The sequence below is a fragment of the Xylocopa sonorina genome, chromosome 7 (genome assembly GCF_050948175.1).
Source record: "Xylocopa sonorina isolate GNS202 chromosome 7, iyXylSono1_principal, whole genome shotgun sequence".
NCBI classification, from domain to species: Eukaryota; Metazoa; Arthropoda; class Insecta; order Hymenoptera; family Apidae; genus Xylocopa; species Xylocopa sonorina.
This window is the reverse complement of record NC_135199.1, coordinates 3,773,903-3,794,061: the sequence shown is the minus strand read 5'-3', so window position 1 is coordinate 3,794,061 and position 20,159 is coordinate 3,773,903. Positions and strand designations below refer to the sequence as shown.

Sequence of the window (20,159 nt, the reverse complement as noted above, 5' to 3'; positions counted from 1 at the left end):
GACTAAAGTACTTGCTAAAATACCTACTTAACTTGATCGCTCGTCTTCGAACATTGTCTCCGTTCTCTGGCATGTTCTCTGAACACCGCCGAATCTATTCTTCGTATCGCGAAACGAATCTCTTCGCGTGAAGAGCACATGCTCGAGAAGCAAATTCTGGAAGTCGGAATTTTAAATAAGGAGAGGAATAATAGAAAATTGTTACGAGTACTCGATAGATGGTAGGCTTTATTTTATAACTGATATATAATTTCATTAAAGTACCACGATGCATAGGCATATGCGTAGCAAAATAACAAACGAAAATTATCCTACGGCCCAACTTTCTGATAATTCTCAGAGCACAAGCGATAAGGAGCACCGCGCGAGGAAAGCTAGGAAAACGAACCGCCGACGGAAGAGTAAACGAAATAGCGAGAAGAAGGGACTAACGCGAGGAGAAGAGAGGTCGATCCTCCTGGCAGGATCCGCGGCGAAATCGGCGGTTAGGAACGGCCATGAACCATTTTCGCCCTACGAAGGAGCAGCGCACACAGCACAGACAAAATAAAAATGCGAGGAGGAACAGCGACGAGGCGCGTAAAGGGGAGAGATGGGAGGCTAGAGAGGACACGGGAGAGAAGAGAAGAGGAGAGACGAGGAGAGAAGCCGGCCAACTTCTCTCACCCGGTTTGGGCTGGCTTGGCCTTCCAAGGGGCCAGCCTAGACTCACGATTCTCATCTCTTGTGCTGGTCCACCGCGAGACGAAACTCGTACGATGCTTCTTCTTCTTCTTCTTCTTCTTCTTCTTCTTCTTCGTCTTTCTCCTGTTCCACCACCTCCTTAGCCTCCTCTCTTTCGTCTCTTTCGGTATCTTCTTCTTCATCCCGTATAAAAGGAGCACGGTTAACACGTTCTCTCTGTCTCGTATTCGGGCCCAGTCGCGATTTATTAGGCGAGCTAATTAATAGGCTAACTGGGCGCGGACGCGGGCCTGTATGCGTGCCACGTCGGTGCGCGTTTCGTGGAAATCGAGGGAACGATTCGCGATTTATTGCCGCGCGGGAGATTCATGGTTCCGGACCCGGGCTAGGCTTTCCTCCGCCGCGATCACAAGCCTTTTTTCACCGACAGAACGGAACAGTCAGCCGGGGCCTAATGGGTTCGCCGCGATCGCTGCGGAATTCCTTTAATTCGGATGTTCCCGCGATGAGGGATCGATCCACCGCGGCTGAATTCCTTTCAGCTCGCTCGCCACGCTGCCGTCGTAATTCGACGTTTCGATCGGGGAGCCTTGAAATGGAACCAACACGAGGACGACGATTCGGTAAAAACGACGCTGCCGATGGAATTCGCGTTCCCAGATGCAGATGGAATTCGTAGTAACTGTAGTAGTAACTCTTCGACGGACGTCAATCGACGGTGCACGCATTTCGTCGCGACTCAACGGTTCGATCTTATTACCGATTCCGATTGCCTATAATCTCTTATTTTCGTCGAACTTTCCCTCGCGACGTTTAAATCGCGCCTCCTAAGAACACGGTTCGCGAAGAATTACGCAATTCCACGTAATCGACGGTGTATTATCCCGCGGACCAAACCTGCTGGTAACTTGAGAATGGACATTTTTCAACTTCGCTTAATTATACATTCCGCGTAAAAGTAGAAACATTCTTTCCGTCCAATCAGAAAGAACAATTAACGGCCACCCATTGTCCGGGCGCGGATCCGACCGTTTCGCAAAACCCACGCGGATTAATTCCGCGTTTCCAGCCGCTGTTGCTTTTCACCGGGTGTCCCGTTCCTGAGGCTCGTGTCACGGCACGTCAGTCGCACGCTGCTGCAATTCAATGTAAATTCTAAGGCGTCGTTCACATCGTCGCCAGCTTCGTCCTCCTTCGCGAGCTGCTTTCGCGCGGTCGGTACGTTTCTTCGGCTCGTATCCGGCCTCGGTCTTCCGTTCGCTTCCGTTTCTTCGTCATCGTCGGTCCCGAGAGACGCGCGATCGTGCTGCCTCATCGCGATCCGTATGGTGTGAGTCACATCCGGGCTGGAGGATCGCGACTCGCAGCCGGTCTCCGCGTCCCCGCCGATGTCGACGCGAACGTTTCCGGACATCTCGGCACAGATGCAGTCGGTGACGCCTTGAACAGCCAGGTTCGATAGTCGGACGCGTCTCACTCCTGAAAGAATTCGTTTATTTATTCGTTCGAACGGTTCAGAGTGTCTTTAGTGCGACGGGAAGATACAATTTTTGCGCAGTGACGATTAGATTGCGTTGTTTTCAGTTTTAATCAAAGAGATGTTAAAGTGTCCAATGTGAGGTGGAGAATTGTCAGGTGTAACGTCAGTGCACCTTGAAACCGCAACCTTCTCAGCGTCGGTGTAACGCAGGACAAGTTGAAATGAATTTCAAAAATTAAAAATAGAGCGCGAGGCGCTTCTCGATTTTTACGTCTCAGAGTGCTAAGCAGCGCGATGTCGCTGTTTTTTTACTCATCAGTAGAGAATGCGTAGTGTCAGTCAATTTGGCTCTTCCCATCGAGTAACAGGAGATCGCGGTGTCTAACACTCAAACGATTAATTTCCAACTTCTAATCGATCGTATGCGTACTTATAGAATTACGATTCCAAGCCAAGTAATACTCCCTGCTGGTTTTCGATGGCAACGATTCGAAACTTCTAAAAACGAATCGACCATCGGAAACGCATGTCCGAAATTTCGAAAGGCCGCGAGGAAGCAAGCGGATCGGCGATGGGGCGAGCCTCGGAAACGAGGTCCGCGCATAAAACAGATTCTCTTACGCGCTCGCGAATACCAGGAATGCCAATGGGCAAACGTTCGCCTGGAACGGCGGACTTTGAATTGACCTTCGACAATGTTCTTCGTACATTCCTCGAGGGTTGGAGCTCCTTTCGTACATTCCAGGAACCCCTCGCCTCTTTTGCGTCCGCCACGAGACTTCCTCGACGATCTCTTCCTTCCTACGCGATCCGGCCCCGTCTCTCTTTCGCCGTCCGTCAACGCGGACCTCTCCGCGATCCCGGCGGAAACGTCGTCCTTGGGCTCGACGGGTCTGGACCGTGCGCTCGCCTGTGATTCGATCAGAGGGATCGGAGAGTCTGGTAGCTCCAGCGAAACGATCGTCAGGAACGGTGGCCTCTCCTTCCGGATCCTCTGCAGCCACGACCTATAACTGTTTCGTTTTCGATCGTGATTAAATCGTGGACCAAGGGGCGAGTGGATTAGACAGGTTTCCGGGATGGAAAATTGAATTTCGTTTTGGGGCTTGATCGATGATGGAGCTTGGTTCGCGCCTGGTGTTCGTCTAATTCGAATTAATCCATTAAACGCGCGTAATACTTGGGGTTTGGTAGGTTTTGTACGTAATTAATATGACGGAATATTTTTTAATGAACCATCGTTCTATGTAAGTATAAAGAATTAATTTATCTATGTTGTTGTTTAATTTTTGAGCAACTGTAGATAACGATTGCTTTCCAGAATCTTTTCGAACGCGTTCGTGATTTTTAGATGGGACTTCAGTGACAAAGCTGCGACAAGGAAAAGCGATAAAGGAAACAAAAGCGCGTGAAAAGGTGAGGCAATAGCATTTCTTGGAAACGTGGATGGAAAGAACCGACGAAGTTACCGACACCGTTCAAATTCACCTCGTAACGATCTGCCTTTCACAATAATTTGCCGTGCTTCAAGAAAATACAGTTTGACGCGAGAATTAAGTCTTTTTTTCGAGTTCAAATACTGTTCATTGATAAACGTCGAACTCTATCGTACATCTAACGCAATATGCTTTTTCCAATGTTGTAATCAAACGCGCTCACAAACGCAAGAAACTTCAATACGAATCGAAGAACAATAACGTCGCCAGCAAAGCGGATTTTGTGAACCACAAAGTGGCGCGCAGCAACGCGATTGGAAGGGGTCGATGAAGAGGTCGCGACAGCGTCGAAAAGGCAGGAGAAAACGACGAGGAAGAAGGAATTCCTCTCGCGAACAGGCCAGATCCTCTGGTGGTAGATTGACGAGAAACGAGAGCACGTTCTAAACTCGCAATAAACTCGGTAACCTTGCTCGGATCTCGGACAGCCAGCGGGGTCAGCCACGAAATATAATACCACGCTCGTGTCTGACGTGAAATCGTTCCGCTGGAACGGAGAGGAAGACGAATGTCCCGAAGTGCAAGCGTTCGGAACAATGAGACACGCGAGGACTCGGTGACGAGACGGATCGAGATGGAGAACGTCGACGATAATCACGTTCAGATAGCGCTCCCGATGCGATAGCTGCTTTAATAACGTTATAATGCCCGTGCTGCGCGGGCACGATCGCCTTCCAGGCTTTATTAAGTCGCACAGCAACGATCGTTCCTTCTGTCCCGACGGTTAAATTTTAGTGCGTTTAATTACGGGTTCCTTTACGTCACGTTAACAGCCGCCCGCCAACATCCACCTATCCGAGGCCGTTGACTAGGTCGAACTTTTGGTTAATCGCGTAGGAAATCTTGTCCCCGAGGATTCGTCCGATTTCTCGGAATCACCGTTTCGCGATTACAGGGACGGTGAGTGTAGTTTGATGCTTCTCGATCTGGAACGACGGATTGACGAGATACGAGGGAATTCTCTTTACGAAGATCCTCGTGATTGGTCAGATTTTGTTGAAAAAGTCTAACTACGTCCAAAGCAGTCGATCGGTTTTCTTGACAGAGAATGATCTATCGCGTCTCGTGATCTACGACAATTTAACGGATTCTTCGTTTCTCGACATCCGTGGGCTAACCGAGTCGACTCGCATCCGCGCTCGCAGCTCAAGTTGGCCAACCCGCGGGAAGCATCCGTATCCGAGCAACTATCGTCCCCAGTGACCTGCATCGATCGTCGCCCCTCGGTGCACCGGGGGAATTCCGAAGTTCACCGCGGATAAGTGAGAGTGTACGCGCGCTTGCGTCGCTATAAGAGAGAATACCTCGAGGATCTCGTGGAGGAGGGCACGTAACCGGTGGTAGGATGACAGATATGGCGTGCCGGGGACTGCGACCTTGAACTCGAGGGTTCCCGCGCGCTCCTGGGGTCCTCGAGCGTGAGGCGCCGAATGTACAGTCCTGGCACCTCCTCCGCGAGCTGATGTCTTCTCCTGTACGAAGCCACAGTGACTGGTCCAACCGATTCTCACCATCGATCATCCGCCGTCGTTCTCCTCTTTCTCTTACCCACCCCTCTCTCACTCTCACTCTCCCTTTCTTCGCTCCTTATTTTTCCTCTTCGTCCTCTTTCTTCGCAGTTCTTTTTATCCCCGCCAGAGGAGCAGCTCGGTTGAACTCGACGGGCGACCTTGAACCGTGATCTTGAGACGCTGAACGCGGTTGCAGCGCTCCGTCGAGGATCGTCGGCACGCTTCCGATTGTTGCAATCGAGTCGTAATGGGACGTTGGACGGTGATCGGGCAACGAGATCGCCGGGTCGCCGGTCTCCTCGCGGGATCCAGGTAGATCATACGTTGCGGATCAACGAGCGGCCTGTTGCGGCGGCATGCCAGCATCGTTTGGAAACTTAAGCGGCGTGGGGCCGATCCGCCGGGAGAACCTACGGGTAATTGCATACGGTTCGATTAAATTGTCCTACTAAGTTGCGAAACGTGAGGCCAACCGGATCGGCGATCGTGCGAGATTGTTTCTGCAACGACTCGGGGCTTTTGCCCGGAGAGAATGCCGGGATCGTTAACGAGATCCGTGGTATCGTCGGAACGGAATTCACGACGCTATTTTTCTCGAACATTCATGACGCTGCTTTAATCCCTCCGACAAAATTATTTTCAATGAAAACGAAAAACAGAAGAAAGTGGAAAGCGAAGATCTCGCTCTCTCTTTTCTTTCTACCGTACAATTGGTAACCAGCGAACCAAGCTTCCCTGACGCCTCTTTTAACGCTCTCCCGATCCGGTACCCCGAACCGAACTCCATCGCGCTCGTCACGGTGGCGTCTTCGGATATAACTCGTCCGCTGTCCACTTAACCGGTCCAAACATCCCGTTTCTCGCGATCCATCAACGCGAGGGACACGGATCGTTCGGAATCGCATCGCGGCGGGCGTCGTATCAAACGCTACATCGGTTTCAGGTAATTCCTGGCCAGCAGGTGGTCCCGATTTCGGTCGGGCGAGGTGCCGGTCACTCGTGGGGGGACCGGCCCTCGAGACCGTGGCAACGCATTAAAAGCGTTGTTTAGCAGGCTATTTCGAATGTTATTTCTCCTCTTCCTGGCTGCTGGCCAACGCGTGGGATAGATTAGTTCTCGGCTAAGCCAGTGTCAGCTACTTGCCGCGGGGATCTGTCCGGCCGACTGACTGACTGACTGACTGGCTCCGATTTTCAAGGAACCCATCCTCGTTCGGCCTGGACGGTTTCTGTTCTCGCTCGTGTTCCACGACGGACCACCGGTTACGTTCCGGCGAAACGGCCATTAATTCGTAACGATGTTTCGCGCTCGCGCGCGAGCCCCGGCTCGAGTTAATCGGCGGAGGAACGTTAATGGCGATAAAATTGGTGATTAACGGGAGCGCCGCGAGCTATGTTAATGGCTCCCGGAGGGAATTTCGTTGTTCGGTAGCGGACGATATCAGAACGGGCGCGTTCAGCTTTTAATTACCGCGCGCACGGCTTCGTGAACGCGATTATCGCCGGTGGGATTAGTTTATTTGCTCGTTTGCCGATCTTCGGTGCGCTAGAATCGTATTTGAACTCGCAGGAATTTCACTGGGATTCTTTGCCAACGCGAGATAATTTCGACAAGACTCGCACTCGGTGCTACGTTGAAAGCTAGTTTAAAAGCGAGCTGTAGACAAAGCACAAAAATTTAAAATAAAAATTCGCAAAATGATACTTGCGGTATTCTTTTCGAAGCATCGAAATTTCAAAAATGGGTCGAAACATCCCCAGATACCTGCAAACCTCCCTGCACCAGCGAACGTAGGGACGCTCTAGACAGGGAGCTCCGAAAGCGGAAGTGAATTCAGATTTTCTACGTGAAAGATCTCGAAGCCTCGTTGAACTCGTTAAAACGAGAAGAAGTGAAAATCGTACGAAGCACGCTGTTCCCAGAGGAAAAGGCATCCAGTCTCATTTTCCTCGTTCGAGCCGCGTGTTCGATCACAATCGAATTCTTTTCTCCTGCTCGCGTACCAACAATCATTGCGTAACGTAACGATATTTTCCACGATCCGGCCGCGAACGATCGCCAAACATCCCGGGGCAGTCTCATACAGGGGCGGTGCCATTCGCGGTGAGACAATGTATTGCGAAAAGCGAAAGGAACACGGTCGACGATCGAGAAATGTAACGGTTTCGCGCTGGCTCGGCGGGAGATTAACAGCCGATTAAAATTCACCGCGCGTCGGCCATTATAATTCGATTTCGTAGGTGTTCGCGCGCGGATCGAGTTACCAGCCGTCGGCCGGCCCGATTTCACGTTTCTTTCCCGAAGCAGAAACGCGAAACGCGGTCCCGCGAGCGCCGGGGCAGACCGCTCTGTGACGTCGATTAAAATTGAAACGCGGCTGATTAACGATTCGTCACGCTAACCGAGCGTGAGGCGGGCGCGACTTACGGATTCCAGGTTGGATATCGTGTTACGCGGTAGATCCGGTCGTTTCCTTGGGCCAAGGACGGGGCCCCGCAGGATGATAATGCAAGATGACCGTTCCGTCGATGCAGACCTCTGTCGGGACGCTCGAGAGAGCCCGGGCTACTTGGTTTCCCGTTCGAACGGGGATTCTGCTCGATCGCCGGTGAAACGAACAGAAGACGATCGAAGCTCGAGATTTCGTTTAGTGGACGCTGTTCAAAGCGGCGTCGCACCAGAAGCGAGTGGTGATGTAAAAGAATCGCTGAGCGAGAAAAACGTAGAACGCGACCAGATCGATGTTTCGAAAGATATTTCGAAATACCGGAAATTATTCGATGTTAAACGATACGTCCTGCTCGTTAAGAATAATTTAAGGATGCGTCCAAGTGGCATTACGAGCTAGCGAACCTGTACCCGTGGATGGGTTGCCTCTGCCGTAACGCATCGGGAGGGGAATCGGACTTGCATCCGGCTCCATCATCAAAAGATCACCGTCCGGCCAATCGGCAGATCGATCTTCGTGGGTGGACCCGCAAGGCTGATTCGCAAAAAACGAAGACGCGCGAAACGGAACGCGTTCCAGCCCTCGCGGACGAGCGGAAATGCTGGTGGGACGAGGACGGGAGGTACAAATAGAATAGCTCCACCGGCGTAAAACAGAGACGCACCGGGGCGTAGGAACGGGACAGGAAACAGAGAAAGCAGGCGAAACGGAGGAAGATGCCGATCTGTTCGCGGAATATGTTTACATTGAAGGCGCGCCTCGAAAAAAATGGCCGGGGCGAACCGCAAACTGCTTAACGAGTCCTGCTCCTTCCACCCCCGACTTCTCCTCAGCCTTTCCTCTCTACACCAGGCCACGAGCTTGCATCGCGTGCGCACCCACACACCGAGCTCGATCGTGGATAGCGATGGACTCGAGCCGCGGTGGGTAGAAACGGTCGTTTCTTCGATTAACCAAGATTTACCGGAGATTTTACAACGATCCGCTTTAGAATCGATGGCTGTTTCGTTGTACGCGGAGACATCAAGCTTCGAGACTCCATTCGAAGTTTATAATTATCTTCTTCCGTGATTTTTAAAGTCTTTAAGTTGTTTCAATTGAGGTCATTAAGTTCACTCGAACAATTAAGCTCGTTAACGAAAGTGGAGTTCCTGAAAATAGTTCAAATCTTAATCACTTTAATTGACCCAGTGGGATTGTTCGAATTGAGTGCTCGAATTTTGTGTCCTTGTAATAAATGTACAAAAATTTAATTCTTTTTATACGTAATTGTTTGTTCTGTTAAAAAAAACATATCTTCGATCCGTTGGTATTAAACGCAAAGCTTAGTATCTTAAGAAGATTATCTGTAGACTAAATCGATCCATGAAGACTATCGAGTTTCAGAATTCCGGTACAAAACCTCTACCCTTTTACGTAATTTCGTTCCTCAAGGACATCAAACCTTCTAAATCTCTCGAGATTTCGACGTTCTACATATCCTGAACCATTTCCCACTACCTTGCACTCCGCTAAAGAAGTCAAGCATCTCAATTATTCAATAACCATCGTAATTGTGACTTATTTTCATACTTAACCTTAATTTTCATTTCAACAGTACGACCAAAGTTTTAGTCACCACGACTTCAAACTCATCCGTTGGACATGTCGATTCGCCTGGCATCAAATGATCGACGTCACTAATCAACGTGTCGCCAAAGCGAAGGGCATACAACTCTTGGTGTCATTAAATCGATACACCCCTACCGCTAATAATCCTCGCGTGTGAAAAGCTGGCTGAACTTCGCAGTTGCCCATTCTGTCGTTCATACTCCGTCGTTCTCATTAATATTTCCGTGGTAAAATTTGAAATCGAAATTATTAACAATCTCCGTGGAAAATTCAGCACTTTGGAGGGCTTAAAAGCCATCGCTGGTGGTGGCTAGTTCACGCACACGACCCGCCACTTTTTCGTCCGGGAGTTAACGTACGGTGTCCAGCTCTGGAGCGCGCTCCGTGCTTCGGGGCGAATTTTAATTTTCACGAGCGGGGTGCCCTCCCTGTGTATTGTCATTAGAGAGAGGGCAACGACGGGCAGCAAGGGGGAAAAGTCAGGCCACGAATTATGGGCCGAGAAAGGGGACGGAAACGGGGCAGGGTGAGCACGGGGGAGGAGAGAGAGAGGGAGAGAGACATCCACGGTGTTATTAGATTTCTTGCAAATTACTCGCGCGTCCCATTAACGAGTCCCATCTGTCTGGATTACGAGGCGAGCTCGGCCCCGCTCCGTTCCGCGTCCTCTCGACCCCGCCGAGCGATTTAAAGCGTTACTCTCTCGTCGTTGCTCTCCTCGTTTCCTTCCTCGTTCTTTCGGGGTTCGTGAATCTTTCGTTCCTTTTTTGCCACCCGCGAGATCCGCCAGGCTCTGTTGTGAAATGGTGCAACGATTCGACCGTCGAATAGCGTTCTTAATTTCATTCCTTTCTGTCGCGTTGCAGTCTTTTTATTTCGATATTTCGGAATTTACAGTAACGGTGAACGTAATACGAATATTTTTCGTGGACGTCGCGTTTAGAAATTTTCATTGAGAATTCTCAAAGCTCTCGATAATTTTCAACTACGCGATCGATGTTTAATTACAAGTTCAAGTATAGTATTCGTGCAACGAAACGCGGAGAGATAGTGCACGAGTTTCGTAGAGAAGGCGCGAATTAAGGCGGATTCGCAGCGAGGTTGGTCACTCGCAGGGACCACCCAGCGCGGTGGTCGAAGGTATCGCGATATCGTATCGATCTTTGGCCCGAAATACACGCGCGCGGCGGGGGTAGAAAAAAACAAGGCAATTTCCGAAAGGAAACACGTGAAATCGATAGCCGCGCCTGCCCGGGACTTTACGACTCTCTTTCTCTTTCGCGGGGCTGCGTGGAAAAGTCACGAGCGCGCGGGCGGACGTGAGAGACAAGGGGGTGGGTGAAAGAATTGGAAAAGTGGAAATAGCCTCGGCGAAATTGCTAAGTCGAAATGGGCTTCCTCGAAACTTTCGCAGACGCCGTTGTCGTGGGCTCTTCGATTTTATCGGGCCGAGTCGAATGGCCGTGTAACTGTGGTAATGGTCGCGGTGAACGTCGTGGAAAATTCGGGGGAACAAATATAGCGGGCAGCCCGTCCGTTTCATTTGAGGAGTCGCGAATGTGCACCGAGATATGCAGTCTGATATTGGCGCGAAAATGTTCCCCCTCGTTGCGCGATACAAATCACTTCGCCAAGTGAAGGTATTGTGCGCGAAATTGGGGTGCAATTTTCCTCGTACCTTTGGAAAATATCTGTGCTGAAAATTATCTGCTCGATATCATAAATTATCACTCACAGAACCTGTAATACTTACGAAATAGTTAACGCGAAATCATCTAGTATTTTGTTACTCGTTCGTAGCGCTGTTAAACCGAACGAGATTCCAACGCATTAGACGTAATCGAAAGGACGCGCCCTTACAGGATCGAAGCGCAATTTTATAGCAGCGAATGCGCGAAATGTTGTGTGAAATCGTTTGTCGAACAAAGGGAAAGTAGCTATTGTGCCCGGCGCCGAACTGAAACTCTAAGTTACCAGCAACGAGGCGAACTCCGAAAGGCTTAATCCCAATAAAATTGCGCCCTCAAAGTAGCTTTCGAAAGCGTTAAACCCTAACGGCAGTAAACTTCTAACGAATCACCCCGGTAATTACCAAACCAACAAAATTTCTACCACACGTCCGGCTAGAACTCTGTAAGTCCGCTGTGAGAGCAAACGGTCCCAATTATCATGCGTAACTCATCAATTTATCCGCGATAAATTTCACCGATCGACGATCTCTCCGGAACAAATGGATCGCCGTCTATTCCGATCGACGCCCTTCGGCCTCGGATCAACATTTTATTCCCGATCCGGGATACTTTCGGGCCCCGACTATGTAATTTTCATTCGTTATTCCGCGAAACTCGAGGAACACCACGGTAATTGGCCAAATTGCCAATCCTGCCAATCAATCGTTAAATATCAAGGATAGCCAGGCCTCGATCTCCCTTGGCTCCCCCTTTTTCTGACACTGCTTTGTGCTCCGCGTCTGCGAATATTCTACACACGGTACGTACTAGAGATATTTCATTGCACCACTCTCCCATAAGTGTAATAAGGAAAATATTCATGCAACACGATTGCCACATGCGATCGAACGATTCGTATCTAATATGTTTTTCCATACCGCTGTTACGTACAGCGTCCGCGTTAATGCAAGCATCGTGCAACACTTATTTTTTCTATTAACAGAGATATATAAATGCTAACGCGTTTAATAGTCGATTCGCGCGGTAAATACTTTCAATGTTGCATGCGTCACGTGGCAGCCATGTAGGTGCATACGTACTGGGAGTGGACGCGTTCGTCGTTAATGAAACGCGGATAAACTTGTGCGCGAGTTTTTAAACGGCAAGGTAAATCGGCTTTGCGACAGCTGCTAATTTCATGGAACGAATTTTGTGACAGGTGACAAAAGAGAGGGAGAATATCAGAGCGGTGGGTGCAGGACTCGCCCGTCCGATGGCCCGGTCAGCTTCTGGTCGCTGGTATTTCTACGAGATGGGGGAAAAAAAGTGATCGATGTCGTGAATCGATGTTTTTTGTCGCGCGGCGAGCAATTTGGCAAATGGCTGATGTATGATGATGAGAGGACAGCTGCTCTGATTTATTTAAACACGTCGATTTTTCGGACGATTTAAAGAGGTGGTGCTTCAAATTAAAGATCACTGATGATTTATGTAAAGTATCGTATAATATCGCGATATGGTTCTTGCTACTCTAAATTCACCCCTGCTTTAATCCAACCGTTTGCAATGCAATAATTTTAGCGCATCTGCGCGGACGCGTAGCGAAAACAAAATTCCATCGGTCTGATTTGCTCGCGCGCGTACCATTTGGCCCTCCAGACGTTCGCATAAGAAAACAAAGTTATATCTTTAATAGTTTCAGAGAAAACAGCCCGCGATACGCTGCCCGGGCCACCTTGCACGAACCCATATGAATTAGACGAGAGTTCAGAAGAGAAAATGAACAACGCCAGACAAGAGCAAACCTGATATAGCAAAATAAATATTCGCCAGATTTTCCTCCGAAACGTAGTGTTCAACAAATTTTACGAAGGCTTTAAAATCATAGAAACTCCAGCACCTACCCATGCGCTCGCGACCTACAACGTTAAATTTGGTAAAACGGAGGGACTTACAATATGCGCACGATATTTCGTTTCGTATCGTAAAACAGGAGCACCTGTACGTACATGCGAAATCTTTGAATTCTTTATCATCTATTCGGTTTCTATCCTTTAATCAATACCGATACAATCTTTTCGGACAACGCTTAGAATTATTATTTGAGTAAATAGTTAAATCTGAAGAAATGTTGTTTAATCGAACACCTATTTATCATTTGTTATATTACTTGAAACTCTGACGCTTTAGATAAGCTATAAACAACGCAAACAACTTTCCTTTAGGGACGATACAAGACGGAATTGTACTTAAACGCGATCATTCTCGTAACTCACTAATCACCAAGCGAAAAGACAGCCCAAACACGCATCCATTATACCTATCTACCGTACGCAAGGCAGCAGCAGCGCTAATAGTCCACCAAAATGGCCGCCAGCGCGGCAGTCCATCGCTTGCTGTCCTCCCGGTTGCGGCTAAGCGCGGCGAATAAATTTGCCGGCGAAATTTCCGGGAAATAAAAAGGAGACGGTCGAAGTGGACGCGGTCGACGCCAGCCAGCTTACGTAAGGCGATTTGTCCCGATATTTCGAGGCGGCCCAGCTCTTTGTTTCGACCGTACCGCGGGGGCACACACGCTTAACGTCGCACACAACGGAAAGAGAACGGATTTCGTTGACTTTTAATTTATTTCGGAGACCACGTCGCCTCTCCGGTTCTCCAGTTTCTCCGCGGTCCGCGGCGAAATTTCGCGGTGAAATCGAAGCGAATCGGATCGTGAGACGTCGCAATTTATCGGGCCCACGGACACGTTCGCATGATAAATCGCGCGACCGACCCGCTGGGACAGACGGCCGAAATTTTGCGCGGACAGCCACGACTATCGCTCTAACTCGAGTCGAAAGGGATACTGGAACATCGATGGAAACGTATTACGATTTCATATTGCTTTCTGATTTGCCCTATCAATGTTCACACACTGATAACGTGCAACTCTTGGAATCTTCGTGAATCTGACGAAAGAGTAGCCGACAAAGATTTGCAAAATGCAACGAATATGGGCGAAGGTTACGTACCTGACTTTCGACGTACCAGAATTCGGCGGTTTGGCAGAAGAAACGTGATAAGAAACAATACTCGTGGCAGATAAAAAATGGGGTTGCGTCTCGAGTCACGTCTGAGCACGAACTGGCGTGTTCCACCTTTCGCGCTTGGCCAACCCTTGCGGGGGTTGGTATTATAGAATGCTCGGTGTGTGCACACCTGTGAGCATTTCGATATATCCGTGCATTTTCGCGTGCATACTGCGATGCGTTGATCCTATTTATGCATCTGATGTATACCGTCGTGCATGGGAAACGAACGGTGCTAAACGGGGTTACGGCATACGTGCAGTTTTAAGACAACGAGGCACATACGAACTAACGCAGAATTATTTTTTCACGCGTTAGGCGTTTCTCGATAGATTAGTAAAGCACACGTGGTGACTTGTGATAGGTGTTTGTGAATTTGTTAAATTATTAGGCACTCGAAAGTAGACGAGGATGTTTGATCAATGTTGGCAAGCTATATAGTCGGTTTCACACTTATAGATTTTTCTATTTTCATTTAATAAACAAAAAGGTCTACTAAATATATTACTTTCATATTATTCGTAGATTTATGTTCACATAAATATCTAAACGTAATAGAATTTGTGAATAGTACTATCCTAACAATAAGTAGACTTCGTCGATCTGGCGTTTTACAAGTGTAATTCATTGACTCCATCGTTGCGTAATATTTCGAAAAAAAATATACGAAACCCTCCTCTACCATACTTAACATAAAATGGACATCGATCGACAGAATCGCGGCACCACCCCTCTTCCATCGTACTTCTCCGACGAAGAAATCGTCGCGTGGTCTTGAGCCGGTCTCGCGAGGGAGCTCTACCGTGTCGTTGATCGTAAAGCGTGCAGGAGACGTCGCGGAAGTTAAGAGAGAGACTTTTCCGTCCGCGGCGGTTCCCCGTCCCCTTGACGAAACGATAATAATTAGCGCAATTAGGGACGCAGCGGCGGTGGTGCGTCTGCGCGGTGCCGTGTCACCGTAAACTTGGCGCAATAATTTACGGAGCTTTTAGCGGGTGGTCTAACGAAAGGATCCCGGCTGGTCGTTACAACGCGCTCAAGATCTCGCGAAATTGCCGCGAGGAATCGTTAATTACCCTCCGAAGAATTGTTCGACTTCGTTCTTCGACGACGCCCCACCAGGGGGGTGACTTTCGCGTTTTACGAGCCGCTCGATCGCGCGAATTACTTCGTTTCGCTGCATTATTCATATTGTTAAACGCGATGAGATCGACTCCCGTTGGGCGGAATTCTCGAGCACCGTTTCAAATTGTTCGACGTTGTACTTGCCCAGCTGGCGACCGAAAAAACAGTCTTCTCCCATCGTTTCTGTGATAATCGGAATAATCCTGCGAGATTTTGTTATGATTGTTATTTATTATATATAGAATTGTTAAAACTAATTGGAAAGAACTTCTTTAATTGGATCGAAGTATCGAATTAGAGTTCGTGAAACTGTAACAGGGGTAGCAGTGGGCATAAGCGTTTCAATTGTCAAGGCAAAGTACTTTTCTTGGTTTGTTAAGGGGATTTGAGGAGTTCGTTAGACTTGGGCAAAAATCAGGGACAAACACAATTATTCGATGTTCGACCGAAGTTATTCTTGGCACGCACTAAAGAACCACAAGCCCCAAAGGATTACACGCAACTTTGGCGGCAACTACCCTAAAGTCCCCGCTGAAAACCTGGAACGCAATTACTCGAAATCGATAAAGATTCGCCACGGAGAAGGTTCGTCGATTGCTACAGAATTTATTTGCTCGAGTATTATGAAATACTCGGGATACCACAACTCGCATCAACGTTTTCAATCCTTTCGAAACATTTGAAACGCTCCGCTTCTGCTGTCGTACAGTATACCAAGCGATTCAACGTGCTTGAAAAACCCTTTAAGATCTCCAGCGACTTTTCACGACGCAACAAACCCGAAACTACTACTCGTGCATACCAACCAACCCTTGTATCCTCGATAGTATGAAAGAATTCCTTGGGAACTCACTCGTGAAGCCAGAATCGAGTCCCTTCTCGACTCCACGCCGCCACCCTCGAAATGCGACTTAATTACCAGGGTATTTTTTTCAGAGACGAACGGCCCATCGCCATCGTCGTCATCGTCGTCGTCGTCGTGGCAGGGTCGGTTTTCGAAGCGGGCCGCGCGTCTCGTTAAGATTTCATCCGGCTCGCTGGCCAAGTGCACGGGGGGGACGCGTGTACGCGCGGCATTGTGCGAGCGCGGGGGTTGGTTCGGTGGCTGTTTCGTGTTCGCGGAGTGAAGGTCCTTGTACGGCTGTCGGGCAGGGTATTATATATGTACGTGTGTATGCACGATATTACGATACCGCGGCCCTGTAGACGTTGTAATTCCGAAACCGGAGGGTAACTATTGTCCCGCCGCCGTCTGTTCGTAAAGTTAAGATGAACCGGCAGCGACGGCGAAACGAGAGTCGCGTTACGTTAAAGTACGTTTTTACCTTGATGCTTATTCGTTAGAAGGGACGGGGTTAATTACGATCACGACGCGGTACCCGGATCCCAGGGTGTTCGCGGGGTTTTAAGGACACTCGTTGGGACACCGCGCCGCTGCGAGGGCACTCGAACGGGAACACCATTGTGCCGGTTGATACCGCGGCGGATCATCAATTGGTTGCTTCCAGAGGATGATCCTTATTGCGGATTTGTAGTGTTACATCCGATTATTAACAATAGAAGCGGCTGGAATAATTGGCCTTAGTAGGAATATCCGTTTACCTAATCGACGGAGAAAAAAGTGACCAAATAACACGATTTTCCCATAACCTCGTCGGATTTCTAGCAGCCGTCAATCACCCCGATCTCTCGCGGCTATTAGATTCGTCGCGAGGCTAAAAGGCAGAGCCGTGGAAAAGGTTCGAGAGTACGCCGTAGACCGCGTTATCATCGATCGGGGCACGAAGTTTAACTCGGCTTAAATTGCTGAACAAGATCGATATAACCAACGCGAGCCAATTTACGTAGCTGCTGCAAGTGGCGCGATTCGCGCGCGATAATTGCTTGCGAACTGGCAAACACTGTTTCTCCTTTCTCCCTCTAACCATCGCCGGTCCCACCCGTCCCGTTTCTCGCCTCTATTTCCCCGCTTGCTCGCTCCTCCGCGTTCCCGGGTACACGTGGTTTCTCTCAGGCTGGCTCGCGAGCTTTTTCCTCGTCCATCACTCACGTGCCCGTTCATGACTGCTCATTCTACTGACAATAACAGGCCTCAAAAACTAGAGCCTGGCACGAGAAGCGCCATAACCCGAATTACATTTGCTTCGAAAGCTGCTTTCTGGATGGGAGGAGACCACCGTTCCGGTGAACGATAGGTTTGCACGGTTGATTAATTAAAAGAACGGACGAACGCAATTCCTGGAACAATCGTGGCAGTTTTCCAAAAGGTAAACGACGAATTTTCCAATATATCACAATCGCGTACCTTTACGATGTTAACGACGTTGGCTCAAGACAAACGACAACGAGTACCCAGGATAAAAGAGTCTAAAAATCCACTTGTCAACCCCGTAGGTAGGATAGACAAACGCGCGTCAGTGCCGCGAAAGAATATCGTAAATTAAATTCGAGCGGGGGTTTACGATCCGCTTTCGTTTGCGCGATTAATAACAAGTTCGGTTCCCAGTGTCAGTCCGAGCAGCGTCATTACGACGCCCCTCGGTTATTCGAGAGACAACAGCTCGGATCGGCTGTAAATCACAGCGAAACCGGCGTCGAGCGATCACGGGCGATCGTCGCTGGCAAGAAATTCAGCGCGGCTCGGCCGGGCTGGGATCGCGTGCTCGTCGACCGTAACGAAAGAGCGAAAAATTCGATCGCGACGCGGGCTCATGACCGAAGTTCGCGGGGAACGGCTTCACCCGATCGCTCAGTGGGTCGTTAAAGTGTCACGGATGTCGAGTGCCCCGTGAACTCGACTTTACACGCGTTCCTCGCGCACGACGTGTACAATGGCAACGTTAAAACGGCTCGTCGAGGGGATGGCTGACTCGGCTCGCCGGCGATCGCGTTCTATCGCAGATCCACGATCGATACGCGGCGTCACGTTGATGCCACGGTGTCCGTGGAATATAGATGTTTCTTTAGCAGTCCCGATTAAATTGTTCGGCGAGCGTTCGGTTCGGAGACTGAAAGGTGGTTGGCCTTGTTCCGTTGATAAAGATTCGAACGTATACGCGATTCGATTTTTTTCACCGCCCGTTCATTTCGCGCTATCCTTCTTTCCGATCTCCTTTTATTCCTGCGGTTCGTTTCGCGTTCTGACCGATGTAATTCTAGACTTTTTCGAATTTTTTATTCGCCAGCTTCTCCCCGCCGTTCAAAGTCGCGCGAACATTCAAGGATACGATTTGCAAAGAAAAAGTTACCTATAGGACTGCAACGCGTATGATTAATAGCGATACGGAGCGCTTGTTCAATTTAACGAGACATAAGTGCACGTAAAATTTCACGCACTGCCGAGGAATCTTCTATTACCATAAATCCTACGGATATTAAAACCGGAAAATATGTAACGGAACGTCGAAAGATTAAATCGAGACACGACGAAAAGGCTTTAACTGCTTCAGGCCTAATGCGACTAATTCGTATGCACCCAGTGACGCTCGCGCGGCTCCAAAAAATCGTACACGAGCAGATCCGTACGGAACGTCCCACGTTTTCGGAAACGACTCGAAACGCATCTTCGATATAAACTTTATGTCGCTTTGAGCCCGTGCGATTTTTGAACGGCCGCATCGAAGAGCACAGGGGTGGGAGGTAAAACAAAAAAAATATTGGAAACGTATCGTAGGCAGGAAGGATTGCGTCACCTGGCCGCTGATGGCAGCTGATTTACATGTACGCGGCAACATTCGCTGTCACATCAATTTTAATTATTCGACCGAGTCTCTTAAGCAGCACGGAACCATTCCTCTTGTTTGCCCCCGGTACCGCACCGAAAGAGCTCGAACGAGCAGTCGTAAAATCGTTCTGGTCGACTCCGGAACGTTCCACGGGAAACTACGCGCCTATTAAAATCGGATTCCCGGAACGCGTTCTACTAACGAACGCCCAACTGATTTGGCTGGCATAAACTGTTTTTAATAACGCCGGCAATTATCGTGTACGAGAGAGAAACGGTCACCGCTCGGATAACCGAGCCGAAAAGAAGAGTTTCTTCCTCGAGCAATTCTTTTACCGGATTCTTGCATCCTTAAGAAATTGTCCGCGTTTCTACTCTGTTCTACGGTATTTCAGTATATCACAGAGAACGTATGTTAAAAATTCTTCACCGTTTCCAAAATGAAAAGTACAAATTAACTCAGATCGTTCACCGTGACGCAGAAGTTGCGATACGTTCGACTAGAAAGCGATCGGAAACGATATTAAAATATGGAGATATCGTCGCGATTATACGTATCGTCGTATTTTTCCTCGCAACCAATTAAAACAATTTCTTATTGGAACTAGAGCGGCAATATGAATTTTTTTTTTTTTATTTTACGCGACTGAATTATTCGCAGAAACGTCTCGTTTTATTTTCTTCCCCTCCCCTACCGTTCCTTTCCTCTCCATTTCGAATAAAATAAATAATCGTTCCTCTCGATCGCTTTCTACACATCGCTACAGAAGAAACTGGTATTAAGACGTCGGAGACGTCGTGTATACAACGCGGCCGTGAAGGCGAGCCTGTGCACGGCAGTGTAATTTCTTGTTTTATACGTTCCCCTGCGCTTGTCAACGGTGCAGCCAGTTGAGAGAAATATGGTTATTAAATATGACGATAATGACGTTCGGTGGTGCTTGGTTTTCGCGGGACTGGTTTTCGAAACGGCACGGAGGCATTAAAAATAGAAAGAGATTATGCAGATGCGAACTCGGAATCGTTTAATGTCCGATGTTGAATGATGTAAATTAAATTGTTTATGTTTCACTGAAACGTTTTTAATGAGATACAAATTTCTTATCGCGAACAGGTATTTAATTGGCGGCTGGGAACGTCGTCGCGTACGCCGGCCTGTAAACTGGCTAGATTAGAATTAATCGATCCGCCGCGGAAAAGTAATCTGGAATATTAGAACCACGTTCCTCGATGATCATCGCGCGAAATGATCCTCGCGATCGTTACGCGAACGCTATCCCTTTTGGCACGCAGTAAATTCTTGAGAATCGTCCAAGGTGTCGACCGGTCGTTTACGG

At 48.8% G+C, this 20,159-nt stretch overlaps 2 protein-coding genes across 2 annotated transcripts in view; both read right to left on the bottom strand.

The window, feature by feature from the left end:
- Cwo (transcription factor cwo) overlaps positions 1 to 9,382 on the bottom strand; it is a 377,930-nt gene extending 368,548 nt beyond the window's left edge. The window contains exon 1 of the mRNA XM_076898233.1: positions 9,368 to 9,382. The gene's annotated coding sequence lies outside the window, so the exon portion shown is untranslated. The remainder of the gene's footprint in view (positions 1 to 9,367) is intronic.
- The window catches only part of LOC143425405 (uncharacterized), a 32,017-nt gene continuing 13,593 nt past the window's right edge, over positions 1,736 to 20,159 (bottom strand). The window contains exons 2-4 of the mRNA XM_076898149.1: positions 4,965 to 5,151; positions 2,852 to 3,171; positions 1,736 to 2,163 (exon numbers count right to left, since the gene is read on the bottom strand). Of these exons, the coding sequence (XP_076754264.1) occupies positions 1,736 to 2,163; positions 2,852 to 3,171; positions 4,965 to 5,151 (935 nt within the window). The remainder of the gene's footprint in view (positions 2,164 to 2,851; positions 3,172 to 4,964; positions 5,152 to 20,159) is intronic.